General features: G+C 43.5%; 1 protein-coding gene across 1 annotated transcript in view; it reads left to right on the forward strand.

Moving 5' to 3' along the window:
* The window catches only part of LOC106593482 (collagen alpha-1(XI) chain), an 86,754-nt gene that overhangs the window by 18,091 nt on the left and 44,375 nt on the right, over nt 1–24,288 (forward strand). Inside the window, exons 2-17 of the mRNA XM_045710330.1 lie at nt 1,483–1,650; nt 2,142–2,355; nt 2,706–2,868; nt 4,106–4,228; nt 5,736–5,855; nt 6,685–6,813; nt 6,930–6,977; nt 7,179–7,220; nt 8,219–8,281; nt 8,568–8,642; nt 14,262–14,345; nt 22,675–22,731; nt 22,924–22,977; nt 23,165–23,218; nt 23,336–23,389; nt 23,714–23,767. Coding sequence (XP_045566286.1) covers nt 1,483–1,650; nt 2,142–2,355; nt 2,706–2,868; nt 4,106–4,228; nt 5,736–5,855; nt 6,685–6,813; nt 6,930–6,977; nt 7,179–7,220; nt 8,219–8,281; nt 8,568–8,642; nt 14,262–14,345; nt 22,675–22,731; nt 22,924–22,977; nt 23,165–23,218; nt 23,336–23,389; nt 23,714–23,767 — 1,502 coding nt within the window. The remainder of the gene's footprint in view (nt 1–1,482; nt 1,651–2,141; nt 2,356–2,705; nt 2,869–4,105; nt 4,229–5,735; nt 5,856–6,684; nt 6,814–6,929; nt 6,978–7,178; nt 7,221–8,218; nt 8,282–8,567; nt 8,643–14,261; nt 14,346–22,674; nt 22,732–22,923; nt 22,978–23,164; nt 23,219–23,335; nt 23,390–23,713; nt 23,768–24,288) is intronic.

Here is a 24,288-nt window from a genome sequence, read left to right on the forward strand (position 1 = left end):
CCAGTACTACGTTGCCTCCTGTAAGCACGGGGAGCTGGCTCAGGTCTCCAACCTGACTCTGCCACACTCCCCTGCCTCTCGGGCTCTACCTGCCTCCCAGGCAGATTGTCACAGTGGTCCAGCAATTGCTCCCATGTCCAGTCAATCCTTGACTCCAACACCTCAAGTGACCAGGATGCCATCTCCTCCCGAGCGCGCTGCTTCCTATAGTCCTCCTTGACTTCCATCTGCCCTCTTCTCCGCTGCTTGGTCTTTTTGTGGTGGGTAATTCTGTAACGACTGTCGTGAGAGAGAGTAGACCAAGGTGCAGCAGAGTTAGTGTTCATCATTGAATATTTAATAGACGAAAGAACACTATACAAAAATAAACAAAACGACCAGCAACAGTTCTGTCCGGCTCCACACTAAACAGAAAACAATCACCCACCAAACCCCAATGGAAAAACAGGCACTTATGTGTGACTCCCAATCAGCAACAACACTCTACAGCTGTGCCTGATTGGAAGCCACACGGCCAAAATCAATGAAACAAACCAACATAGAAAAATGCACATAAAACGCCCACCCAATGTAACACCCTGGCCTAACCAAAATAAAGAACAAAAACCCCTCTCTATGGCCAGGGCATTACACCAGGTCGCAATTGTAAATGAGAACTTGTTCTCAACTTGACTACCTGGTTAAATAAAGGTGAAATTAAAACAATTTAAAAAATGAGGCTCGTCTGCTCATGTTGTCTTGGTGTATTCAAATTAAGACAGACAGACAGACAGACAGACAGACAGACAGACAGACAGACAGACAGACAGACAGACAGACAGACAGACAGACAGACAGACAGACAGACACAGCTAGGGATCACTTTAGTAAAGCTGTCCAGGTGCAGGACAGATGGAGGGGTATACATACTGCGTCCTCTCTCTCTCTCTCTCTCTCTCTCTCTCTCTCTCTCTCTCTCTCTCTCTCTCTCTCTCTTTCTCTCTCTGTGTGTGTGGTGGTTTGATCAGTGGTGTGTGTGTGTGTGTGTGTGTGGGGGGGGTGTTGTTGTAGTTGAGGCTGTGGTGTCATAAGTTTTACCAGATTGTCCTGTAAAGTTGTTGTAAAGTCTCTGAGGCAGATGTGTTTAGGAGATGCGTCTTTCTCATGAGTCGGGTTTAGGGTTTCTTAATAATGGCTCAGGACCCAACGTAGGTCCTGGCCATCTGAGAGGTGGGTCGCAGTGTGATAATACATCTATTATCACAAACTATTTCTTCTTTATTTGGGTCACGAGTTGAAAAAGTTTGAGAAACCCTTCAGTAGTCTGTGTGTTGTAAGGTAAGAAGGAAGGAGAGAGAGGGAGAGAGTGAAACTCACCAGCTGCATGAGTCCCTCTCCTCTCTCTCTCTCTCCTCTCTCTCTCTCTCCTCTCTATCTGTCTCTCTCTCTCAGTGCTCTGGTCGCTTTGACTTTGTCTCCTAACTCCTCCCTCCCCCTCTCCAGCCAATCTGGTGGACGTGCTGAGGATCCTGGACCTATCAGAGGACATGGAGGGTGTGTCTCTGGAGGCGGGGCTCTGCACCAGTCGAGAGGGAAGAGAAGAGACAGACATCTCCTTCAAGATCAACAAGAAGATCCAACTCAGTGTCCCTACAAAACAGCTGTTCCCAGGTACACTACACACACACACCTGCATGCACACGATGATGATGATGATGAACAACTATATGATGAAAATTATAATGATCTGTCTCTATTGACTCAGTGTTCCCAGTAGACGATTGTAGTGATGGTGATGATGATGATGATGATGAGGATGACGATGATTGTAGCGGTAACCAACTCTCTCTCTTTCTTTCTCTCTCTCTCTCTCTCTCTCTCTCTCTCTCTCTCTCTCTCTCTCTCTCTCTCTCTCTCTCTCTCTCTGTCTCTCTGTCGCTGTCTCTCTCTGTCTCTCTCTCTCTGTCTCTCTCTGTCTCTCTCTCTGTCTCTCACTGCCTCTCTCTGTCTCTCTCTGTCTCTCACTCGCTCTCTCTCTCTGTCTCTCTCTCTGTCTCTCTCTCTCTGTCTCTCTCTCTGTCTCTCTGTCTCTCTCTGCCTCTCTCTCTGCCTCTCTCTGTCTCTCTCTCTCTCTCTCTGTCTCTCTCTCTCTGTCTCTCCAGAAGGGTGGTTCCCAGTGGACTTCTCTGTCCTGGCTACGGTGCGTGCCCGGCGGGGTGCCCAGGTGTTCTTGCTGTCCCTGTACGACCCTCAGGGTACCCAGCAGCTGGGGATAGAGGTCGGGAGGTCCCCTGTCTTCCTGTATGAAGACCAGCAAGGCCTGCCTTCTCCTGAACTCTACCCTACCTTCAGGAAGATCAACCTGGCTGACGGCAAGTAGGTGTAACACACACAGATACTGGACGTGAACAGGAATGCACACAGACACTATGTCTCACCCCTCCAAAATCCAGATTCAACACTTTCAGATTTCTTTACATGTTTAGATTTGTTGATTTCATTTGACAGTTAAAACAAGACATATACTCAGTACGTACATGTTAAAATGGGACTGGGATAGCACAATAAAGTGCAATACTTATTACCATTGTGGTCCCCCTCTTTCTCTCTCTCTCTCTCCCTCTCTCCCTCTGTCACAGAGTAGTTTAGAGTGTCAGTCACTTACTGGATCTAGTATGACAACACCCTAGAATAACTCTCTTTCTCCCCCCTCCCCTTCTACCCAGATGGCACAGGGTAGCGTACAGTGTGGAGGGTCAGTCAGTGACTCTGTATCTGGACTGTGAGAAGGTGGAGAGTCTGGAGCTCCAGAGAGGTCTTAACCCAGAGGTCAGCACTGAAGGGGTCACTGTGTTCGGGACACGGCTACTGGATGACCAGGTCTTCGAGGTAGGACTATGTTGGAGGTAGGACTGTGTTGGAGGTAGGACTGTGTTGGAGGTAGGACTATGTTGGAGGTAGGACTGTGTTGGAGGTAGGACTATGTTGGAGGTAGGACTGTGTTGGAGGTAGGACCATGTTGGAGGTAGGACTGTGTTGGAGGTAGGACTGTGTTGAGGTAGGACTGTGTTGGAGGTAGGACTGTGTTGGAGGTAGGACTGTGTTGGAGGTAGGACTGTGTTGGAGGTAGGACTGTGTTGGGGGTAGGACTGTGTTGGAGGTAGAACTGTGTTGGAGGTAGGAGTGTGTTGATGTTAGGACTGTGTTGGAGGTAGGACTGTATTGGAGGTAGGACTGTGTTGGAGGTAGGACTGTGTTGGAACACTCGCACACACTCGCACACACACACTCGCACGCACACACACCCGCACACAAACGCATGCACGCACGCACGCACGCACGCACGCACACACACACACACACACACACACACACACACACACACACACACACACACACACACACACACACACACACACACACACACACACACACACACAGACACCCAGGCACACACAGACACCCAGGCACACAGAGACACAAACACGAAGCACAAGCTCTATATCTCTCTACAGCCCCCTCATGTGGTCATGTGTATGTACTTCACCCTGTCCCCTGACATATCCCATGTAACATCACATAGAATATTTAATGAATAAATGAAGACGTTATGTCATTGTTAAATTAGATATATTTATTTGTCCAGAGACTCAGAAGACAAGCTCTGCTTATGTTCATAGGTTACAGGTTAAATTCCGTCTGGGATCTCCAGTGTGGTGTAAAACTACCTGCCTGTGTTGTATGTGTTGTGGAACCCAGTCATACAGCAGAATGACCTTTAACCCCAGTGTGTCTGGGGTCATTTAGTAGAATGACTGTGGTCTCAGGTGGTCTGGCTCTGATTCAACCTTCAACCTGTGTTTGGGCTGGATTCTGATTGTTGACAATCACATTCTTTCAGTCACAGATAGGTATGCACATTCATTCAGTCACAGATAGGTATGCACATTCATTCAGTCACAGATAGGTATGCACATTCATTCAGTCTCAGATAGGTATGCACATTCATTCATTTCACAGTTCATAATAGCTGTACCATATACCCCAAAAATATTAGCTGCATGAATACAAAGAAACATGGTGTGTGTGTTTCATGTATTTTATTAATGTGTGTGTGTGTCCACAGGGAGAAATCCAACAGTTGTTGATCGTAGCCGACCCCAGAGCTGCAGAGACCTACTGTCAAGACTACATTCCCGACTGCCACGCCCCTTTACCCTACGACAGCCTATCACAAGAGACTGAGGAGGTGTGTTCCCTTTAGGCAGCCTATCAATAGACAGGGAGGTGATGATGAGAGTCCCATTAGACAGCCTATTATATGACAGAGTTAACTAGGTGACTAGCCAATGTTTAAATGTCTCATCTCTCTCTCTTCCTATCTTTATCTCTCTCTTTCCATTCATCGCAGTATCTTTCTCTTTCCCTTCCATCTCTATTGAGAGATTTAGTCAGACAGTGTTTGTTTGCCAGTCTTCCATGTTCCAGAGTTGTTAGCCAGTGTTCCATGTTCTGAATTTCCATGTGCTAAAGTTCTGTGTGGCAGTGTTCCGTGTCCCAGTGTTCCATGTGCTAGAGTTCTGTGTGGAAGTGTTCCGTGTGCTAAAGTTCTGTGTGGCAGTGTTCCGTGTGCTAAAGTTCCATGTGCTAGAGTTCTGTGTGGTGGTGTTCCATGTGCCAGTGTTCCGTGTGCCAGTGTTCCATGTGCTAGAGTTCTGTGTGGAAGTGTTCCGTGTGCTAGAGTTCTGTGTGGCGGTGTTCCATATGCCAGTGTTCCGTGTGCCAGTGTTCCATGTGCTAGAGTTCTGTGTAGCAGTGTTCCGTGTGCCAGTGTTCCATGTGCTAGAGTTCTGTGTGGCAGTGTTCCATGTGATAAAGTTCCGTGTGCCAGTGTTCCGTGTGCCAGTGTTCCATGTGCTAGAGTTCTGTGTGGCAGTGTTCCATGTGCCAGTGTTCCATGTGCTAGAGTTCCGTGTGCTAAAGTTCCAAGTGCAAGTGTTCCGTGTGCCAGTGTTCCATGTGCTAGAGTTCTGTGTGGCAGTGTTCCATGTGCCAGTGTTCCATGTGCTAGAGTTCTGTGTGGCAGTGTTCCATGTGCCAGTGTTCCATTTGCCAGTGTTCCGTGTGCCAGTGTTCCGTGTGCCAGTATTTCCATGTGCTAGAGTTCTGTGTGGAAGTGTTCCGTGTGCCAGTGTTCCATGTGCTAAAGTTCTGTGTGTCAGTGTCCCGTGTTTATTAAGTTCCGTGTGCCAGTGTTCCATGTGCTTGAGTTCTGTGTGGCAGTGTTCCGTGTGCCAGTATTTCCATGTGCTAGAGTTCTGTGTGGCAGTGTTCCGTGTGCCAGTGTTCCATGTCATAGAGTTCTGTGTGGCAGTGTTCCGTGTGCTAAAGTTCTGTGTGCCAGTTTTCCGTGTGCTAAAGTTCCGTGTGCCAGTGTTCCGTGTGCCAGTGTTCCATGTGCTAAAGTTCCGTGTGTCAGTGTCCCGTGTGCTAAAGTTCCATGTGCCAGTGTTCCATGTGCTAGAGTTCTGTGTGGCAGTGTTCCGTGTGCTAAAGTTCCGTGTGCAAGTGTTCCGTGTGCCAGTGTTCCATGTGCCAGTGTTCCATGTGCCTGTGTTCCGTGTGCTAAAGTTCCGTGTGACAGTGTTCCATGTGCCCACCTTTCTTCCTCTGTCCCCTGTTCGATTTAACTCCTGCCTCACTCCATGGCCTCTGAACACAGCTGTGTGTGTGTGTGTGTGTTTGTGTGTGTGTAGGAGACAAAGCCCGCCAGGAGAGTGAAGGTGGAGGAGTTTGATGAGTTTGACTACAGTGACCTTTACGACGACCTCTCTGTCTCCACGGTTACCGTGAGACCTAATGTCACAGAGTATGAGGTGAGAGGTGACCTCCACAGTACCTGACCAGACACAACACCTAGACTAACGTCAGAGAGTATGAGGTGGGAGGTGATCTCCACAGTACCTGACCAGACACAACACACGTAGACTAACGTCACAGAGTATGAGGTGAGAGGTGACCTCCACAGTACCTGACCAGACACAGAACGATGGATAAACAATGAAAAAATAAGTTGGGGGGGAAAAAAATAATGATCTGGACACCATGTCTAATGTTGCTCTCTCTGAGCATTCCATTTCAACCATCCATTCATTCTCTCAGTATTGGGACTGTTCTGTGGTTCTAATCAGAGAACTAGAATGTCATTGTGGTTCTGTGGTTCTATTCAGAGAACTAGAATGTCATTGTGGTTCTGTGCTTCTATTCAGAGAACTAAAATGTCATTGTGGTTCTGTGGTTCTAATCAGAACTAGAATGTCATTGTGGTTCTGTAGTTATAATCAGAGAACTAGAATGTCATTGTGGTTCTGTAGTTATAATCAGAGAACTATAATTCCATTGTGGTTCTGTGGTTCTAATCAGAGAACTAGAATGTCATTGTGGTTCTGTGGTTATAATCAGAGAACTAGAATTTCATTGTGGTTCTGTGGTTCCAATTCTAACCAGTATTCTAGTTCTAGTGGTTCAGCTCAAGATCACATTCTGAAATGTCTTCTTTATGCTACTATTGACTGTGGATATGATGATGACGGTTGTCCTGTGTGTGTGTGTGTGTGTGTGTGTGTGTGTGTGTGTGTGTGTGTGTGTGTGTGTGTGTGTGTGTGTGTGTGTGTGTGTGTGTGTGTGTGTGTGTGTGTGTGACAGATTGTAGAGTACGAAGACTACGACAATGAAACAGATGAGTACGAGGTCAGAGAGTATGAATACGAGGAGGAATTTGAAGATCGATACGGATTGGCCGAGAGGGAGAGGGCAGAGACCTGGAACGGACAGGTACATTTCACAATGCAATGTCTGTCAGCAACTCAACACTAAACAACTACTGTTTTGTACTCTGACGAGAGATGTGTGTGGGTGCATGTGTGTGTGTGTTTGTTCCTCTCCACCAGGAAAGACTAGAGAAAGGAGAGAAAGGGGAACCATCCTACTTTGGAGCAGTAAGTACACACACACACGCACACACGTACACACACACGCACATGCACACACACACACACACACACACACACACACACACACACACACACACACACACACACACACACACACACACACACACACACACACACACACACACACACCCTGACACTTCAAAAACCCACTAGCAATAATTTCATGTTTTCTCTGGCATCTTGCAGAGCACCTTAATCACAGGCCCCGGGGGTCTTCCAGGACCAGAGGTGAGTCAGTGGTGTTATTTAGTGTATTCCTCCATACCAAGGGGGGGAAAGGTATGACCCCCGCCAGGCACTTCAATCCAGCCCGCCCAGGCACTTCAATCCGGCCCCCCAGGCACTTCAATCCGGCCCGCCGGGCACTTCAATCTGGCCCGTCTGGCACTTCAATCCGGCCCCCGGGCACTTCAACCGGCCCGCCGGGCACTTCAATCCGGTCCACGAGACAAAAAACAAAAGATGGTGTGCATGCGTCAGGCCCGCCACAGGTGTCGCTAGAGCGCGATGGGCCACGGAAATCTCGGGCCTGCCAAACCCTCTCCTAACCCGGGCAACACTAGACCAATTGTGCACCGCCTCATGTGTCTCCCAGTCATGGCCAGCTGTGACACAGCCTGGGATTGAGTGATGCCTCAAGCACTGCGATGCAGTGCATTAGACAGCTGCGCCACTCGGGAGGCCCGCACAAATGGATTTTAAACAACAATTGGTCCCCCCAAAAATTCTGCCCTCCATTGAATTTCAGAATCTCGATGTGGCCCTCGAGCCCCTGCTCTATACTATCTCAGTTATGTTTCATTAGTTCAGTTTCTCCACTACACCAGTCGTGTTTCATTAGTTCAGTTTCTCCACTACACCAGTTGTGTTTCATTAGTTCAGTTTCTATCTCCACTACACCAGTTGTGTTTCCTTAGTTCAGTTTCTTTCTCCACTACACCAGTTGTGTTTCATTAGTTCAGTTTCTCCACTACACCAGTTGTGTTTCATTAGTTCAGTTTCAGTGTTTCTTAATCCTGATCCTGGGGACGTAAAGGGGTGGACATTCATGTTTTTGCCAATAACACACCTGATTCCACTAACCAAAGGTTTGATGATGTGTTGGTTAGTGGAAACAGCTGTATAGGGATGGGGCAAAAACTAAAATATGCACCATTTTGGGCCCCCAGGACCAGGATTAAGAAACACTACACTGTACTGTATACTGTACTGTGTCCTCTCTCCAGGGAGAACCAGGACCCCAGGGGCCCACAGGACTGGTAGGACCTCAAGGAGACCTAGGAGAACTGGTGAGTTACAAACTAACATACACTCTCTCTCTGTCTCGAACACATATCAACACAAACACCTTCTGTCTCTCTCATGCATTTTCACCATCTATCTCTCAAAACACACACTTTCAGATGAACACATAAAACACACCATACATTGTATCAGTCTCTCTCTCTCTCTCTCTCTCTCTCTCTCTCTCTGCCCGGGACTACAATCATTTCAGGTTTTTCCAATTCAGGAAGTAAATGTCGTTCTTTATCATCATAATGATCTCCATCCTCCTTCTTCCCCTCCCTTCCTCAGGGTCCTCCAGGCCGGCCGGGTCTCAACGGGGCTGATGGGATACCAGGTCCTCCAGGGAACATCCTCATTGTTCCGGTAAGAACACACACAGTAACATTTTGGAATGTTCATTCGAATCGTTCAACTGAAATTGTTACTAATATGTTCACCGCAAACACAACCCTTGTTGAATACACACCTGGTTTCTAAATAAGACTGACAACTAGCAGCTATCAGGACCTCCAGGAGCCAGGTTAGTAGCCTGCAGTAACCTCTTCCTGCCATCAGGAGGACTACTGAGAACAATATTTATATACATATATATTTTATCCTTTATTTACCTAGGCAAGTCAGTTAAGAACAAATTCTATTTACAATGACAGCCTAGGAACAGTGGGTTAACTGCCTTGTTCAAGGGCAGAACGACTGATTGTTTACCTTGTCAGCTCGAGGAGTCGATCTAGCAACCTTGCAGTTACTGGCCCAACGCTCTAACCATCAGGCTACCTGTCTCTAACCACTAGCCTACCTGTCTCTAACCACTAGGTTACCTGTCTCTAGCCACTAGGCTACCTGTCTCTAACCACTAGGCTACCTGTCTCTAACCACTAGGCTACCTGTCTCTAACCACTAGGTTACCTGTCTCTAGCCACTAGGCTACCTGTCTCTAACCACTAGGCTACCTGTCTCTAACCACTAGGCTACCTGTCTCTAACCACTAGGCTACCTGTCTCTAACCACTAGGTTACCTGTCTCTAGCCACTAGGCTACCTGTCTCTAACCACTAGGCTACCTGTCTCTAACCACTAGGCTACCTGTCTCTAACCACTAGACTACCTGTCTCTAACCACTAGGCTACCTGTCTCTAACCACTAGCCTACCTGTCTCTAACCACTAGGCTACCTGTCTCTAACCACTAGGCTACCTGTCTCTAACCACTAGCCTACCTGTCTCTAACAACTAGGCTACCTGTCTCTAACCACTAGACTACCTGTCTCTAACCACTAGGCTACCTGTCTCTAACCACTAGGCTACCTGCCTCTAACCACTAGGCTACCTGCCGCCCCATGTAAAAGTCTGCATTATGTCTTTAGTTCCAATGAGATGGAGACCCACTAACAGATGTGTGTCTGTATATGTACAGTGAGGGATAAAAAAGTATTTGATCCCTGCTGATTTTGTACGTTTGCCCACTGACAAAGAAATGATCAGTCTATAATTTTAATGGTAGGTTTATTTGAACAGTGAGAGACAGAATAACAACAAAAAAATCCAGAAAAGCGCATGTCAAAAATTAAAAAAAATGATTTGCATTTTAATGAGGGAAATAAGTATTTGACCCCTCTGCAAAACATGACTTAGTACTTGGTGGCAAAACCCTTGTTGGTAATCACAGAGGTCAGGCGTTTCTTGTAGTTGGCCACCAGGTTTGCACACATCTCAGGAGGGATTTGGTCCCACTCCTCTTTGCAGATCTTCTCCAAGTCATTAAGGTTTCGAGGCTGATGTTTGGCAACTCGAACCTTCAGCTCCCTCCACAGATTTTCTATGGGATTAAGGTCTGGAGACTGGCTAGGCCACTCCAGGACCTTAATGTGCTTCTTCTTGAGCCACTCCTTTGTTGTCTTTGCCCGTGTATTTTGGGTCATTGTCATGCTGGAATACTCATCCACGACTCATTTTCAATGCCCTGGCTGAGGGAAGGAGGTTCTCACCCAAGATTTGACGGTACATGGCCCCGTCCATCGTCCCTTTGATGCGGTGAAGTTGTCCTGTCCCCTTAGCAGAGAAACACCCCCAAAGCATAATGTTTCCACCTCCATGTTTGACGGTGGGGATGGTGTTCTTGGGGTCATAGGCAGCATTCCTCCTCCTCCAAACACGGCGAGTTGAGTTGATGCCAAAGAGCTCCATTTTGGTCTCATCTGACCACAACACTTTCACCCAGTTGTCCTCTGAATCATTCAGATGTTCATTGGCAAACTTCAGACGGGCATGTATATGTGCTTTCTTGAGCAGGGGGACCTTGCGGGTGCTGCAGGATTTCAGTCCTTCATGGCATAGTGTGTTACCAATTGTTTTCTTGGTAACTATGGTCCCAGCTGCCTTGAGATCATTGACAAGATCCTCCTGTGTAGTTCTGGGCTGATTCCTAACTGTTCTCATGATCATTGCAACTCCACGAGGTGAGATCTTGCATGGAGCCCCAGGCCGAGGGAGATTGACAGTTCTTTTGTGTTTCTTCCATTTGCGAATAATCGCACCAACTGTTGTCACCTTCTCACCAAGCTGCTTGGCGATGGTCTTGTAGCCCATTCCAGCCTTGTGTAGGTCTACAATCTTGTCCCTGACATCCATTGAGAGCTCTTTGGACTTGGCCATGGTGGAGAGTTTGGAATCTGATTGATTGCTTCTGTGGACAGGTGTCTTTTATACAAGTAACAAACTGAGATTAGGAGCACTCCCTTTAACCTCTTACATCTAGACGTTCCGCTAGCGGAACACCTGCTCCAATATCCAATGATAGGCGTGGTGCGAATTACAAATTCCTCAAAAATACAAAAACTTCAATTTTTCAAACATATGACTATTTCACAGCATTTTAAAGACAAGACTCTCCTTTATCTAACCAAACTGTCCGATTTCAAAATGGCTTTACAGCGAAAGCAAAACATTAGATTATGTCAGCAGAGTACCAAGCCAGAAATAATCAGACACCCATTTTTCAAGCTAGCATATAATGTCACAAAAACCCAGAAGACAGCTAAATGCAGCACTAACCTTTGATGATCTTCATCAGATGACACACCTAGGACATTATGTTATACAATACATGCATGTTTTGTTCAATCAAGTTCATATTTATATCAAAAAACAGCTTTTTACATTAGCATGTGACGTTCAGAACTAGCATACCCCCCGCAAACTTCCGGGGACTTTGCTAACAATTTACTAAATTACTCACGATAAACGTTCACAAAAAGCATAACAATTATTTTAAGAATTATAGATACAGAACTCCTCTATGCACTCGATATGTCCGATTTTAAAATAGCTTTTTGGTGAAAGCACATTTTGCAATATTCTAAGTACATAGCCCAGCCATCACGGGCTAGCTATTTAGACACCCGGCAAGTTTAGCCTTCACCAAAATCAGATTTACTATTATAAAAGTTTGATTACCTTTTGTTGTCTTCATCAGAATGCACTCCCAGGACTGCTACTTCAATAACAAATGTTGGTTTGGTCCAAAATAATCCATTGTTATATCCGAATAGCGGCGTTTTGTTCGTGCGTCCCAGACACTATCCAAAATGGTAAACCAGGGTCGTGCGCATGGCGCAATTCGTGACAAAAAAATTCTAAATATTCCATTACCGTACTTTGAAGCATGTCAACCGCTGTTTAAAATCAATTTTTATGCAATTTATCTCGTAAAAAAGCCATAATATTCCGACCGGGAATCTCCTTTTTGGCAAACAGAGGAAAAATCACAAAGACGGGGGCGGCCAGGGCACGCGCGTAAGCCCACAGTCCCTTGATCGGCCACTTGAGAAAGGCGATAATGTGTTTCAGCCTGGGGCTGGGATGACGACATTCAGGTTTTTCCCAGGCTCTGAGCGCCCATGGAAGACGTAGGAAGTGTCACGTTAGAGCAGAGATCCTTTGTAAAAGATAGAGATGGCAAAGAAGTTCAAGAAATGGTCAGACAGGCCACTTCCTGTAAAGGAATCTCTCAGGTTTTGACCTGCCATTTGAGTTCTGTTATACTCACAGACACCATTCAAAAAGTTTTAGAAACTTTGGAGTGTTTTCTATCCAAAGCCAATAATTATATGCATATTCTAGTTGCTGGGCAGGAGTAGTAACCAGATTAAATCGGGTACGTTTTTTATCCAGCCGTGAAAATACTGCCCCCTAGCCATAACAGGTTAACCTCTTGGGGCTAGGTGGGACGCTAGCGTGCCACCCGTGGTGCACTCCATCAACAGCAGGTGCATTTCAAGAGCGGCAAATTTGAATCCAAATAAATGTCAAAATTCAAATTTTTCAAAAATACAACTATTTTACACCATTTGAAAGATAAACATCTCCTTAATCTAACCACGTTTTACGATTTCAAAAAGGTTTTACGGCGAAAGCATAAATTTAGAGTATGTTAGGACAGTACATTTACAAGAGTTGTGTGTAATGTTTTGTCAAGTCAAAGACAGGGTCACCAAAACCATAAAACCAGCTAAAATGATGCACTAACCTTTTACAATCTCCATCAGATGACACTCCTAGGACATTATGTTAGACAATGCATGCATTTTTAGTTCTATCAAGTTCATATTTATATCCAAAAACAGCGTTTTACTATGGCATTGATGTTGAGGAAATCGTTTCCCTCCAATAACCGGCAGTCAAGTCAGCGTCACAAATTAAATAATTAAAATTAGAAAACATTGGTAAAATATTATATTGTCATTTAAAGAATTATAGATTTACATCTCTTGAACTCAATCAACTTGCCAGATTTAAAAATAACCTTACTGGGAAATCACACTTTGCAATAATCTGAGCACTGCGCCCAGAAAAATACGCGTTGCGATACAGACTAGACGTCATGTTGGGGAGATCTAAAATCGAAAATACTATGTAAATAATCCATTACCTTTGATTCTCTTCATCAGATGTCACTTCCAGGTATCACAGGTCCATAACGAATGTAGTTTTGTTCAAAAAAGCTCATCATTTATGTCCAAAAATCTCCGTCTCGTTAGCACATGATGTAAGCCAGCCGGACTTCTCGTCATGAACGAGGGGAAAAAATATATTTCCGTTCGTTCAAACATGTCAAACGTTGTATAGCATAAATCATTAGGGCCTTTTTTAACCAGAACATGAATAATATTCAAGGTGGACGAATGCATACTCTTTTATAACGTATTGGAACGAGGGTACCCAACATGAACTCGCGCGCAGGTGTCTAATGGGACATCATCGTTCCATGGCTCTTGTTCGGTCAGATCTCCCTCCAGAAGACTCAAAACACTTTGTAAAGGCTGGTGACATCTAGTGGAAGCAATAGGAAGTGCCAAAATATTCCTAAGCCCCTGTGTTTTTCAATGGGATAGGTTTAAAGTCAACACAACACATCAGGTATCCACTTCCTGTCAGAAAATGTCTCAGGGTTTTGCCTGCCAAATGAGTTCTGTTATACTCACAGACACCATTCAAACAGTTTTAGAAACTTTAGAGTGTTTTCTATCCATATATAATAAGTATATGCATATTCTAGTTACTGGGTAGGATTAGTAACCAGATTAAATCGGGTAAATTTTTTTTATCCAGACGTGCAAATGCTGCCCCCTAGACCCAACAGGTTAAGAGTGTGCTCTTAATCTCAGCTCGTTACCTGTATAAAAGACACCTGGGAGCCAGAAATCGTTCTGATTGAGAAGGGGTCAAATACTTATTTCCCTCATTAAAATGCAAATCAATTTATAACATTTTTGACATGCGTTTTTCTGGATTTTTTTGTTGTTATTCTGTCTCTCACTTTTCAAATAAACCTTCCATTAAAATTATAGACTGATCATTTCTTTGTCAGTTGGCAAACGTACAAATCAGCAGTGGATCAAATACTTTTTTCCCTCACTGTATGTATGTGTGTGTGTGTGTGTGTGCGTGCGTGCGTGCGTGTGTGCGTGTGTGTGTGCGTGTGTGTAGTTCCAGGCAGGTGGAGTCCAACTAACAGGACCAGTGATATCGGCCCAGGAGGCTCAAGCCCAGGCCATTCTACAACAGACCAAGGTAAAGGCAGCAACATCACCATAACATAACCATACTGTTACAACAGACCAAGGTAAAGACTGTAACATCACCATAACATAACCATACTGTTATAGCAGACCAAGGTAAAGACCGTAACATCACCGTAACATTACCATACTGTTACAACAGACCAAGGTAAAGACTGTAACATCACCGTAACATAACCATACTGTTACAACAGACCACAGTGATGACCATATATAACCATAACATAACCATACTGTTACAACAGACCAAGGTAAAGACTGTAACATCACCATTACATAAACGTACTGTTACAGCAGACCACAGTGATGACCATATCTGACCGTAATATAATCATAACATAACCATACTGTTACAGCAGACCAAGGTAAAGACTGTAACATCACCGTAACATAACCATACTGTTATAACAGACCACAGTGATGACCATATATAACCATAACATAACCATACTGTTACAACAGACCAAGGTAAAGACTGTAACATCACCATAACATTACCATACTGTTACAGCAGACCACAGTGATGACCATATCTGACCGTAATATAACCATAAAATAACCATACTGTTACAGCAGACCAAGGTAAAGACTGTAACATCACCGTAACATTACCATACTGTTACAGCAGACCACAGTGATGACCATATCTGACCGTAATATAACCATAAAATAACCATACTGTTACAGCAGACCAAGGTAAAGACAGCAACATCACCATAACATAACCATACTGTTACAACAGACCAAGGTAAAGACATCTACATCACAGTAACATAACCATACTGTTACAGCAGACCACAGTGATGACCATTTCTGACCGTAACATAACCATAACATAACCATACTGTTACAGCAGACCACAGTGATGACCGTAATATAACCATAACATAACCATACTGTTACAGCAGACCACAGTGATGACCATTTCTGACTGTAATATAACCATAACATAACCATACTGTTACAGCAGACCACAGTGATGACCGTAATATAACAATAACATTACCATACTGTTACAGCAGACCACAGTGATGACCATAATATAACCATAACATAACCATATTGTTACAGCAGACCACAGTGATGACCATAAATAACCATAACATAACCATACTGTTGCAGCAGACCACAGTGATGACCATATATAACCAAAACATAACCATACTGTTGCAGCAGACCACAGTGATGACCATAATATAACTATAACATAACCATACTGTTGCAGCAGACTACAGTGATGACCATATATAACCAAAACATAACCATACTGTTGCAGCAGACCACAGTGATGACCATATATAACCATAATATAACTGTCACGAGAATTTTCAATCCCAATGATAACAATCACTATAGCTTTGACCAATTCCCCCTAGGTTGTAAAGCTAGGGTTATTAAGAATTAGGCAAAGACTCAGATTCTGCAAAAGGTTTGTTGTACTTTATTCATGAGAGCTCTCCCCTCATCCAAAATTTGAACAGTCTTTATAACCCCCTCTATGCACACACACACACACACACAGACACACACACACACACACACACACACACACACACACACACACACACACACACACACACACACACACACAGACAGACAGACAGACAGACAGACAGACAGACAGACAGACAGACAGGTTTGTCAATTTTCTACCAGCCTTGGCAGTTTCTCGCCATTCCTTTCCTCCCCAGATAAGAGGGACCTTCAAAGGAGCCTCATTCCTGTTGTCCTTTGCTCTCTCAACTCTCACACCACTACACAGCATCACAATGGTCTAGTCACATATTATGGAATTATGACTACTAACACATTTCATACAATTAGATGATTTCAGGGTGGAATCCTTTAGTCATTACTGAATAAGATGAAGATCCTCAGTCTTCAATAAAAAGAGCCAAGTTGAACAAGAACTTGTCAGACAGGTCACTTCCTGTATGGAATCTTCTCAGGTTTTTGCCTGCCATATGAGTTCTGTTATACTCACAGACACCATTCAAACAGTTTTAGGAACTTTAGGGTGTTTTCTATCCAAAGCCAATAATTATATGCATATTCTAGTTACTGGGCAGGAGTAGTAACCAGATTAAATCGGGTACGTTTTTTTATCCGGCCATGTAAATACTGCCCCCTATCCTCAACAGTTTAAGAATTTTCTCCTGTACTTCCAAACCTAAGTCAGTCACATTATCTACCAGACTTACATCCATTAAAATCTCCTAAATTCCTGGTGCCTTTCTTGTGTCTATAACACTGGTACTCACAAGTAGTTAAAGTGAACCGAGGTGGGTTGGCCGTGTACTCCACTCTGGCCAACCCAATCCCAGTACAGTTGTCTGCTTTCCTAGGAAATTGTTTAATAATCACCTTAACCTGTTAGGGCTAGGGGGCAGCATTTGCACGTCTGGATAAAAAAAATGTACCCGATTTAATCTGGTTACTAATCCTACCCAGTAACTAGAATATGCATATACTTATTATATATGGATAGAAAACACTCTAAAGTTTCTAAAACTGTTTGAATGGTGTCTGTGAGTATAACAGAACTCATTTGGCAGGCAAAACCCTGAGACATTTTCTGACAGGAAGTGGATACCTGATGTGTTGTATTGACTTTAAACCTATCCCATTGAAAAACACAGGGGTTTAGGAATATTTTGGCACTTCCTATTGCTTCCACTAGATGTCACCAGCCTTTACAAAGTGTTTTGAGTCTTCTGGAGGGAGATCTGACCGAACAAGAGCCATGGAATGATGATGTCCCATTAGACACCTGGCGCGCGAGTTCATGTTGGGTACCCTCGTTCCAATACGTTATAAAAGAGTATGCATTCGTCCACCTTGAATATTATTCATGTTCTGGTTAAAAAAGGCCCTAATGATTTATGCTATACAACATTTGACATGTTTGAACGAACGGAAATATATTTTTTCCCCTCGTTCATGACCAGAAGTCCGGCTGGCTTAGATCATGTGCGAACAAGACGGAGATTTTTGGACATAAATGATGAGCTTTTTTGAACAAAACTACATTCGTTATGGACCTGTGATACCTGGAAGTGACATCTGATGAAGAGAATCAAAGGTAATGGATTATTTACATAGTATTTTCGATTTTAGATCTCCCCAACATGACGTCTAGTCTGTATCGCAACGCGTATTTTTCTGGGCGCAGTGCTCAGATTATTGCAAAGTGTGATTTCCCAGTAAGGTTATTTTTAAATCTGGCAAGTTGATTGCGTTCAAGAGATGTAAATCTATAATTCTTTAAATGACAATATAATATTTTACCAATGTTTTCTAATTTTAATTATTTAATTTGTGAAGCTGACTTGACTGCCGGTTATTGGAGGGAAACGATTTCCTCAACATCAATGCCATAGTAAAACGCTGTTTTTGGATATAAATATGAACTTGATAGAACTAAAAATGCATGCATTGTCTAACATAATGTCCTAGGAGTGTCATCTGATGGAGATTGTAAAAGGTTAGTGCATCATTTTAGCTGGTTTTATGGTTTTGGTGACCCTGTCTTTGACTTGACAAAACATTACACACAACTCTTGTAAATGTACTGTCCTAACATACTCTAAATTTATGCTTTCGCCGTAAAACCTTTTTGAAATCGTAAAACGTGGTTAGATTAAGGAGATGTTTATCTTTCAAATGGTGTAAAATAGTTGTATTTTTGAAAAATTTGAATTTTGACATTTATTTGGATTCAAATTTGCCGCTCTTGAAATGCACCTGCTGTTGATGGAGTGCACCACGGGTGGCACGCTAGCGTCCCACCTAGCCCATAGAGGTTAAATCCTACATCTTGACCTTCTTTGAGTGACTTACTCCTATTCTGTAAGTCACTCATCCTTGATGGTCAGTATTTTATATTGTTTGTCTTTTACTTCTTATCAATGATAACGGCATCATATAATTAGTACCGGAAGGTGTTGGATCTGAATGTATCAGAAAGATTACCAAGACTATGATGCAGCTCAGAGTCCCTAATATTCACAAAAACCGCCAACCCTCTCCTGCCCTTAGTCGGTCTGCTAGGTACCACCCCATACTCACACTTCTAGGAGTACCCACAGTGAGGAACGGTCAGGATAGGGAATCTTCGTTAAGGAGGTAACCCCCGAACCCTGTTGGTACTCGGTTCTTCTTCTAACTCTGTGGGTGATCAGCAGTGCTTGTATGTGTTCCTACCTCTTTGCAGTGAGTAACGTGGACCCAAGTGGCTCTCTCAGATATTCTAACGGCAAAGGCGGTGGTTAACAGAACCTGGTATGGGCCTTCCCAATGGGGCTGCTTCCAGTCTTTTCTCCTCAGGGACTGGATCCACACCCAGTCTCCTGGTTGGATTGAGTGAATCACCTTCTCCTGTAATTCACCTGTTGGACACAAAATCTTGGACATACGGGCTGGGTTAACAAACAGTCTTCTCATGTGTTCTGCTAGTATATCTTCAACTTCTGTGTCTACCTGTTCTGGTCTCCCTAACTCTGGCATTCTATATGGTCTACCTGATTATCTAAAATGTAATCCATTATTTAAAGAAATAGATCCTAGTAAACCAACTCTAGGGATAATATCTGGACCTAATATTTTAGCTACCATAATCATGTCCGCCAAGTAAGTTGGGAACTCTTCTACCCATTTAATATACTTATCTATTATTGTTAAACACCACTTCTTTCCCTCACTTCGGGATAGTTCAATGAAATCCATTTCCAGTTGTTGGAATGGATATTCAATTTTTTTAACTAAGTCTTTCCTAATCTGCAGTGTTTCCTAACCTGCTCTAACACCTGCTCTACCACCTGCTCTACATCCTCCCTGTTGACACATGGCTCTGCCCATGTGTCAATATTGCTGCATATCTAAACAGTGTCTTTAGTAAGATTAGTAAATGATCCTTATGTCAGACATTATCTTGTAGGATTGACCCTTTCTTTTTCCACATGTCCAAATCTTTCTGGGGTGTTCGTTCTTGGCTATCTTGTAACAATTCTCTGTCAATTGTCTTATCTTCTTTAATGCAACCGCTGTGTCAGATTTCCAAAAAGCTTTACGGCGAAAGCAAATTTAGCAATAATATGAGTATGGCGCTCAGTCACAAAACCAAACCTGCCATTTTGTGGAGTCAACAAAACTCAGAAATAGCATTATACATATTCACTTACCTTTGATGATCTTCATCGGAATGCACTCCCAGGAATCCCAGTTCCACAATAAATGTTCATTTGTTTCAATAAACTCCGTCCTTTATGTCCAAATACCTCCATTTTGTTCGCGCGTTCAGTCGAGTAATCCAAATCCACTGTGCTCGCGCAGTGAGTTCAGACGAAAAGTCAAAAAAGTTATATTACAGTTCGTAGAGACATGTCAAATGATGTATAGCATCAACTTTAGGATGTTTTTATCATAAATCTTCCATAATATTCCAACTGGATGATTCCTTTTTCTTCAAAAAATAAAAGGAACACAGCTAACTCTCATGTGAGTGCATGCCACTGAGCTCATGCCATTTTCTCAGTCATCTGACTCCATATGCTCTTATCCTCTGCCCATTCACAGTAGAAGCCTGAAACAACGTTCTAAAGACTGTTGACATCTATTGGAAGCCTTAGGAAGTGCAAAATGACCCCACAGACACTGTATATTGGATAGGGAATCACTTGAAAAACTACAAACCTCAGATTTCCACACTTCCTGGTTGGATTTTTTCTCAGGTTTTTGCCTGCCATATGAGTTCTGTTATACTCACAGACATAATTCAAACAGTTTTAGAAACTTCAGAGTGTTTTCTATCCAACTCTACTAATAATATGCATATCTTAGCTTATGGGACTGAGTAGCAGGCAGTTTACTCTGGGAACCTTCATTCGGACGTTAAAATACTGCCCCCTACCCAAGAGAGGTTAATCTACAGATATCTGATCCGCCCGTGCACGGTTTTCGGCGCTCCCATGGGACGACAGAAACAGGTATTGAGATCCGGCTCGAAGGACCAAGTTGTCATGAGAATTTTCAATCCCTATTATGATAACAATCACTATAGCTTTGACCAATTCCCCCTAGGTTGTAAAGCTAGGGTTAATAAGAATTAGGCAAAGACTCAGATTCTGCAAAAGGTTCGTTGTAGTTTATTCTTGAGAGCTCTACCCTCAACCAACATTTTCGACAGTCTTTATAACCCCCTCTACGCACACACACACACACACACACACACACACACACACACACACACACACACACACACACACACACACACACACACACACACACACACACACACACACACACACACACACACACAAAAACACACAGGTTTATCACTTTTCTACCAGCCTTGGCAGTTTCTCGCTGTTCCTTTCCTCCCCAGATAAGAGGGACCTTCAAAGGAGCCTCTTTCCTGCTGTCCTTTGTTCTCTCAACTCTCACACCACTACACAGCAACACAATGGTCTAGTCACACATATTATGGAATTATGACTACTAACACATTTCATACAAGTATATGATTTCAGGGTGGAATCCTTTAGTCATTACTTTAACCTGTTAGGGCTAGGGGGCAGCATTGACACGGCTGGATAAAAAACATACCCGATTTAATCTGGTTACCACTCCTACTCAGTAACTAGAATATGCATATACTTATTACATATGGATAGAAAACACCCTAAATTTTCTAAAACTGTTTGAATGGTGTCTGTGAGTATAACAGCACTCAAATGGCAGGTCAAAACCTGAGAGATTCCTTTACAGGAAGTGGCCTGTCTGACCATTTGTTGAACTTCTTTTCCATCTCTATCATTTACTAAGGATCTCTGCTCTAACGTGACACTTCCCACGTCGTCCATAGGCGCTCAGAGCCCGGGAAAAAACAGAATGTCGTCATTCCAGCCCCAGGCTGAAACACATTATCGCCTTTCTCAAGTGGCCCATCAAGAGACACTAGCTTATGCGCGTGACCCCGACCGCCCCCGCCTTTGGGATTTTTTCCTCTGTTTGCCGAAAAGGAGATTCCCTGTCGGAATATTATCGCTTTCTACGAGAAAAATGTCGTAAAAATTTATTTTAAACAGCGGTTGACATGCTTCGAAGTACGGTCATGGAATACTTAGAATTTTATTGTCACGAATTGCGCCAAGCGCGTGACACTTCTTTACTATTTCGGATAGTGTCTGGAGCATCGAACAAAACGCCGCTATTCGGATATAACGATGGATTATTTTGGACCAAACCAACATTTGTTATTGAAGTAGCTGTCCTGGGTGTGTATTCTGACGAAGACAACAAAAGGTAATGACATTTTTATAATAGTAAATATGATTATGGTGAGTGCTAAACTTGCCGGGTGTCTAAATAGCGAGCCCGTGATGCCTGGGCTATGTACTTAGAATATTGCAAAATGTGCTTTCACCAAAAAGCTATTTTAAAATCGGACATATCGAGTGCATAGAGGAGGTCTGTATCTATAATTCTTAAAATAATTGTTATGCTTTTTGTGAACGTTTATCGTGAGTAATTTAGTAAAATGTTAGCGAATTCCCCGGAAGTTTGCGGGGGTATGCTAGTTCTGAACGTCACATGCTAATGTAAAAGCTGGTTTTTGATATAAATATGAACTTGATTGAACAAAACATGCATGTATTGTATAACATAATGTCCTAGGGTTGTCATCTGATGAAGATCATCAAAGGTGAGTGCTGCATTTAGCTGTCTTCTGGGTTTTGGTGACATTATATGCTGGCTTGAAAAATGGGTGTCTGATTATTTCTGGCTTGGTACTCTGCTGACATAATCTAATGTTTTGCTTTCGTTGTAAAGCCTTTTTGAAATCGGACAGTGTGGTTAGATTAACGAGAGTCTTATCTTTAAATGGCTGTAAAATAGTCATATGTTTGAGAAATTGAAGTAATAGGATTTTTAAGGTTTTGAAAATCGCGCCACAGGATAGCCGTGGCTGTTACGTAGGTGGGACGAATTCGTCCCGCCTAGCCTAGAGAGGTTAAACATATAAATTCCCTTATCAATAACCATACTGTTACAGCAGACCACAGTGATGACCATATGTGACATGAATGTGACCACTGGTACTGTTATACTGTAGGGAACAACCAATGTGTTAGACTTCACTACCTTTGAGGAGATCCCAGCCTCCCGGCTTGAGGCAGTTCACAGTTCTCTAACATCTCTCTGTCTCTGTCTCTGTCTCTATCTCTGTCTCTGTCTCTGCCTTTGTGTCTCTCTCTCTCTCTCTCTCTCTCTCTCTCTCTCTCTCTCTCTCTCTCTCTCTCTCTCTCTCTCTCTCTCCCCAGTTGTCTATGAAGGGACCACCTGGACCATTAGGCCTTATGGGACGTCCTGGACCGCTGGTGAGGATACATGTCCATACCCAGCTGGTGTTAGCATGGTGGCTAACTGTAACATGTTTTCCTATGAGAAATGCTAACAGTCCACTGTCTTCTAAGAGTTTCTGTTTAGCCTTAATCAAGGTTCTGGTGAAGTAAGGTTGGAGAAAAGCTTGCAAGAGTTCCTGATTTAACCTCTGACCTCTCTGTTTCCAGGGTAACCCGGGTCCTTCGGGGCTGAAGGGAGTAGCCGGGGAGATGGGACCAGCGGTAAGTCATAATGCCATGACTACACATGGCATGTCTGATTAGAGTCATGACAACACACAGCTACCTATCTGATTGGATAACATCTTATGATCAATTCATATATCCCTTGTCTCACTATCTCTCGCTCCCCCCTCTCTCTCTCTCTCCCTCTCTCTCCCTCTCTCTCTCTCTCTCTCTCCCCCCACAGGGTCCTAGAGGTATTATGGGCCAAGCAGGGATGAATGGAAAGTCAGGGAAGAGGGTGAGACTCTGTCTGTCTAACGAGACTGTTCAGTGTACAGATTGACATTTCAAATACTATTTCAGTACGTCACATTCGTATGCAAACAACACCATAACGTGTGTGTGTGTGTTCCAGGGTCGAGCTGGGACGGATGGGAACAGGGGTGCTCCGGGTGAGACCGGTGGAAAGGTGAGAGAGGATAGTACTAGAACAACTCTGATTGGCTCACTGTATCTTATTCTCCATGCTGACTGTACAGTATGTATATAAACCCTATCCATCTCTTATTCTCTATGCTGACTGTACAGTATGTATATAAACCCTATCCATCTCTTATTCTCTATGCTGACTGTACAGTATGTATATAAACCCTATCAAGCTCTCCTTCAAACGCACTAACTTCTGCAACTGGTCCTATGAACGGGATAGTCTGAGGGAATAACCCCCCTTTCTCTATTTCTCTCTGTTCTCTTTCTCTGTTCTCTCTCTCTCTCTGTTCTCTCTCTCTCTCAGGGTGACAGGGGTTTTGATGGCTTGCCAGGTCTTCCAGGATACAAGGGACACAGGGTGAGTAACTGTTTGTTTCAACTTTCTATCTTTGATAACGTGACTGTCATGATTATTCTCTTAACCTCTATGGGACCGGCGGGACGAATTCGTCCCACCTACGTAACAGCCACTGCCAGCCTGTGGCGCGATTTTCAAAATCTTCAAAATCCTATTACTTCAATTTCTCAAACATATGACTATTTTACAGCCATTTAAAGATAAGACTCTCGTTAATCTAACCACACTGTCCGATTTCAAAAAGGCTTTACAACGAAAGCAAAACATTAGATTATGTCAGCAGAGTACCAAGCCAGAAATAATCAGACACCCATTTTTCAAGCCAGCATATAATGTCACCAAAACCCAGAAGACAGCTAAATGCAGCACTCACCTTTGATGATCTTCATCAGATGACAACCCTAGGACATTATGTTATACAATACATGCATGTTTTGTTCAATCAAGTTCATATTTATATCAAAAACCAGCTTTTTACATTAGCATGTGACGTTCAGAACTAGCATACCCCCCGCAAACTT

Source organism: Salmo salar, chromosome ssa02 (genome assembly GCF_905237065.1).
Source record: "Salmo salar chromosome ssa02, Ssal_v3.1, whole genome shotgun sequence".
NCBI classification, from domain to species: domain Eukaryota; kingdom Metazoa; phylum Chordata; class Actinopteri; order Salmoniformes; family Salmonidae; genus Salmo; species Salmo salar.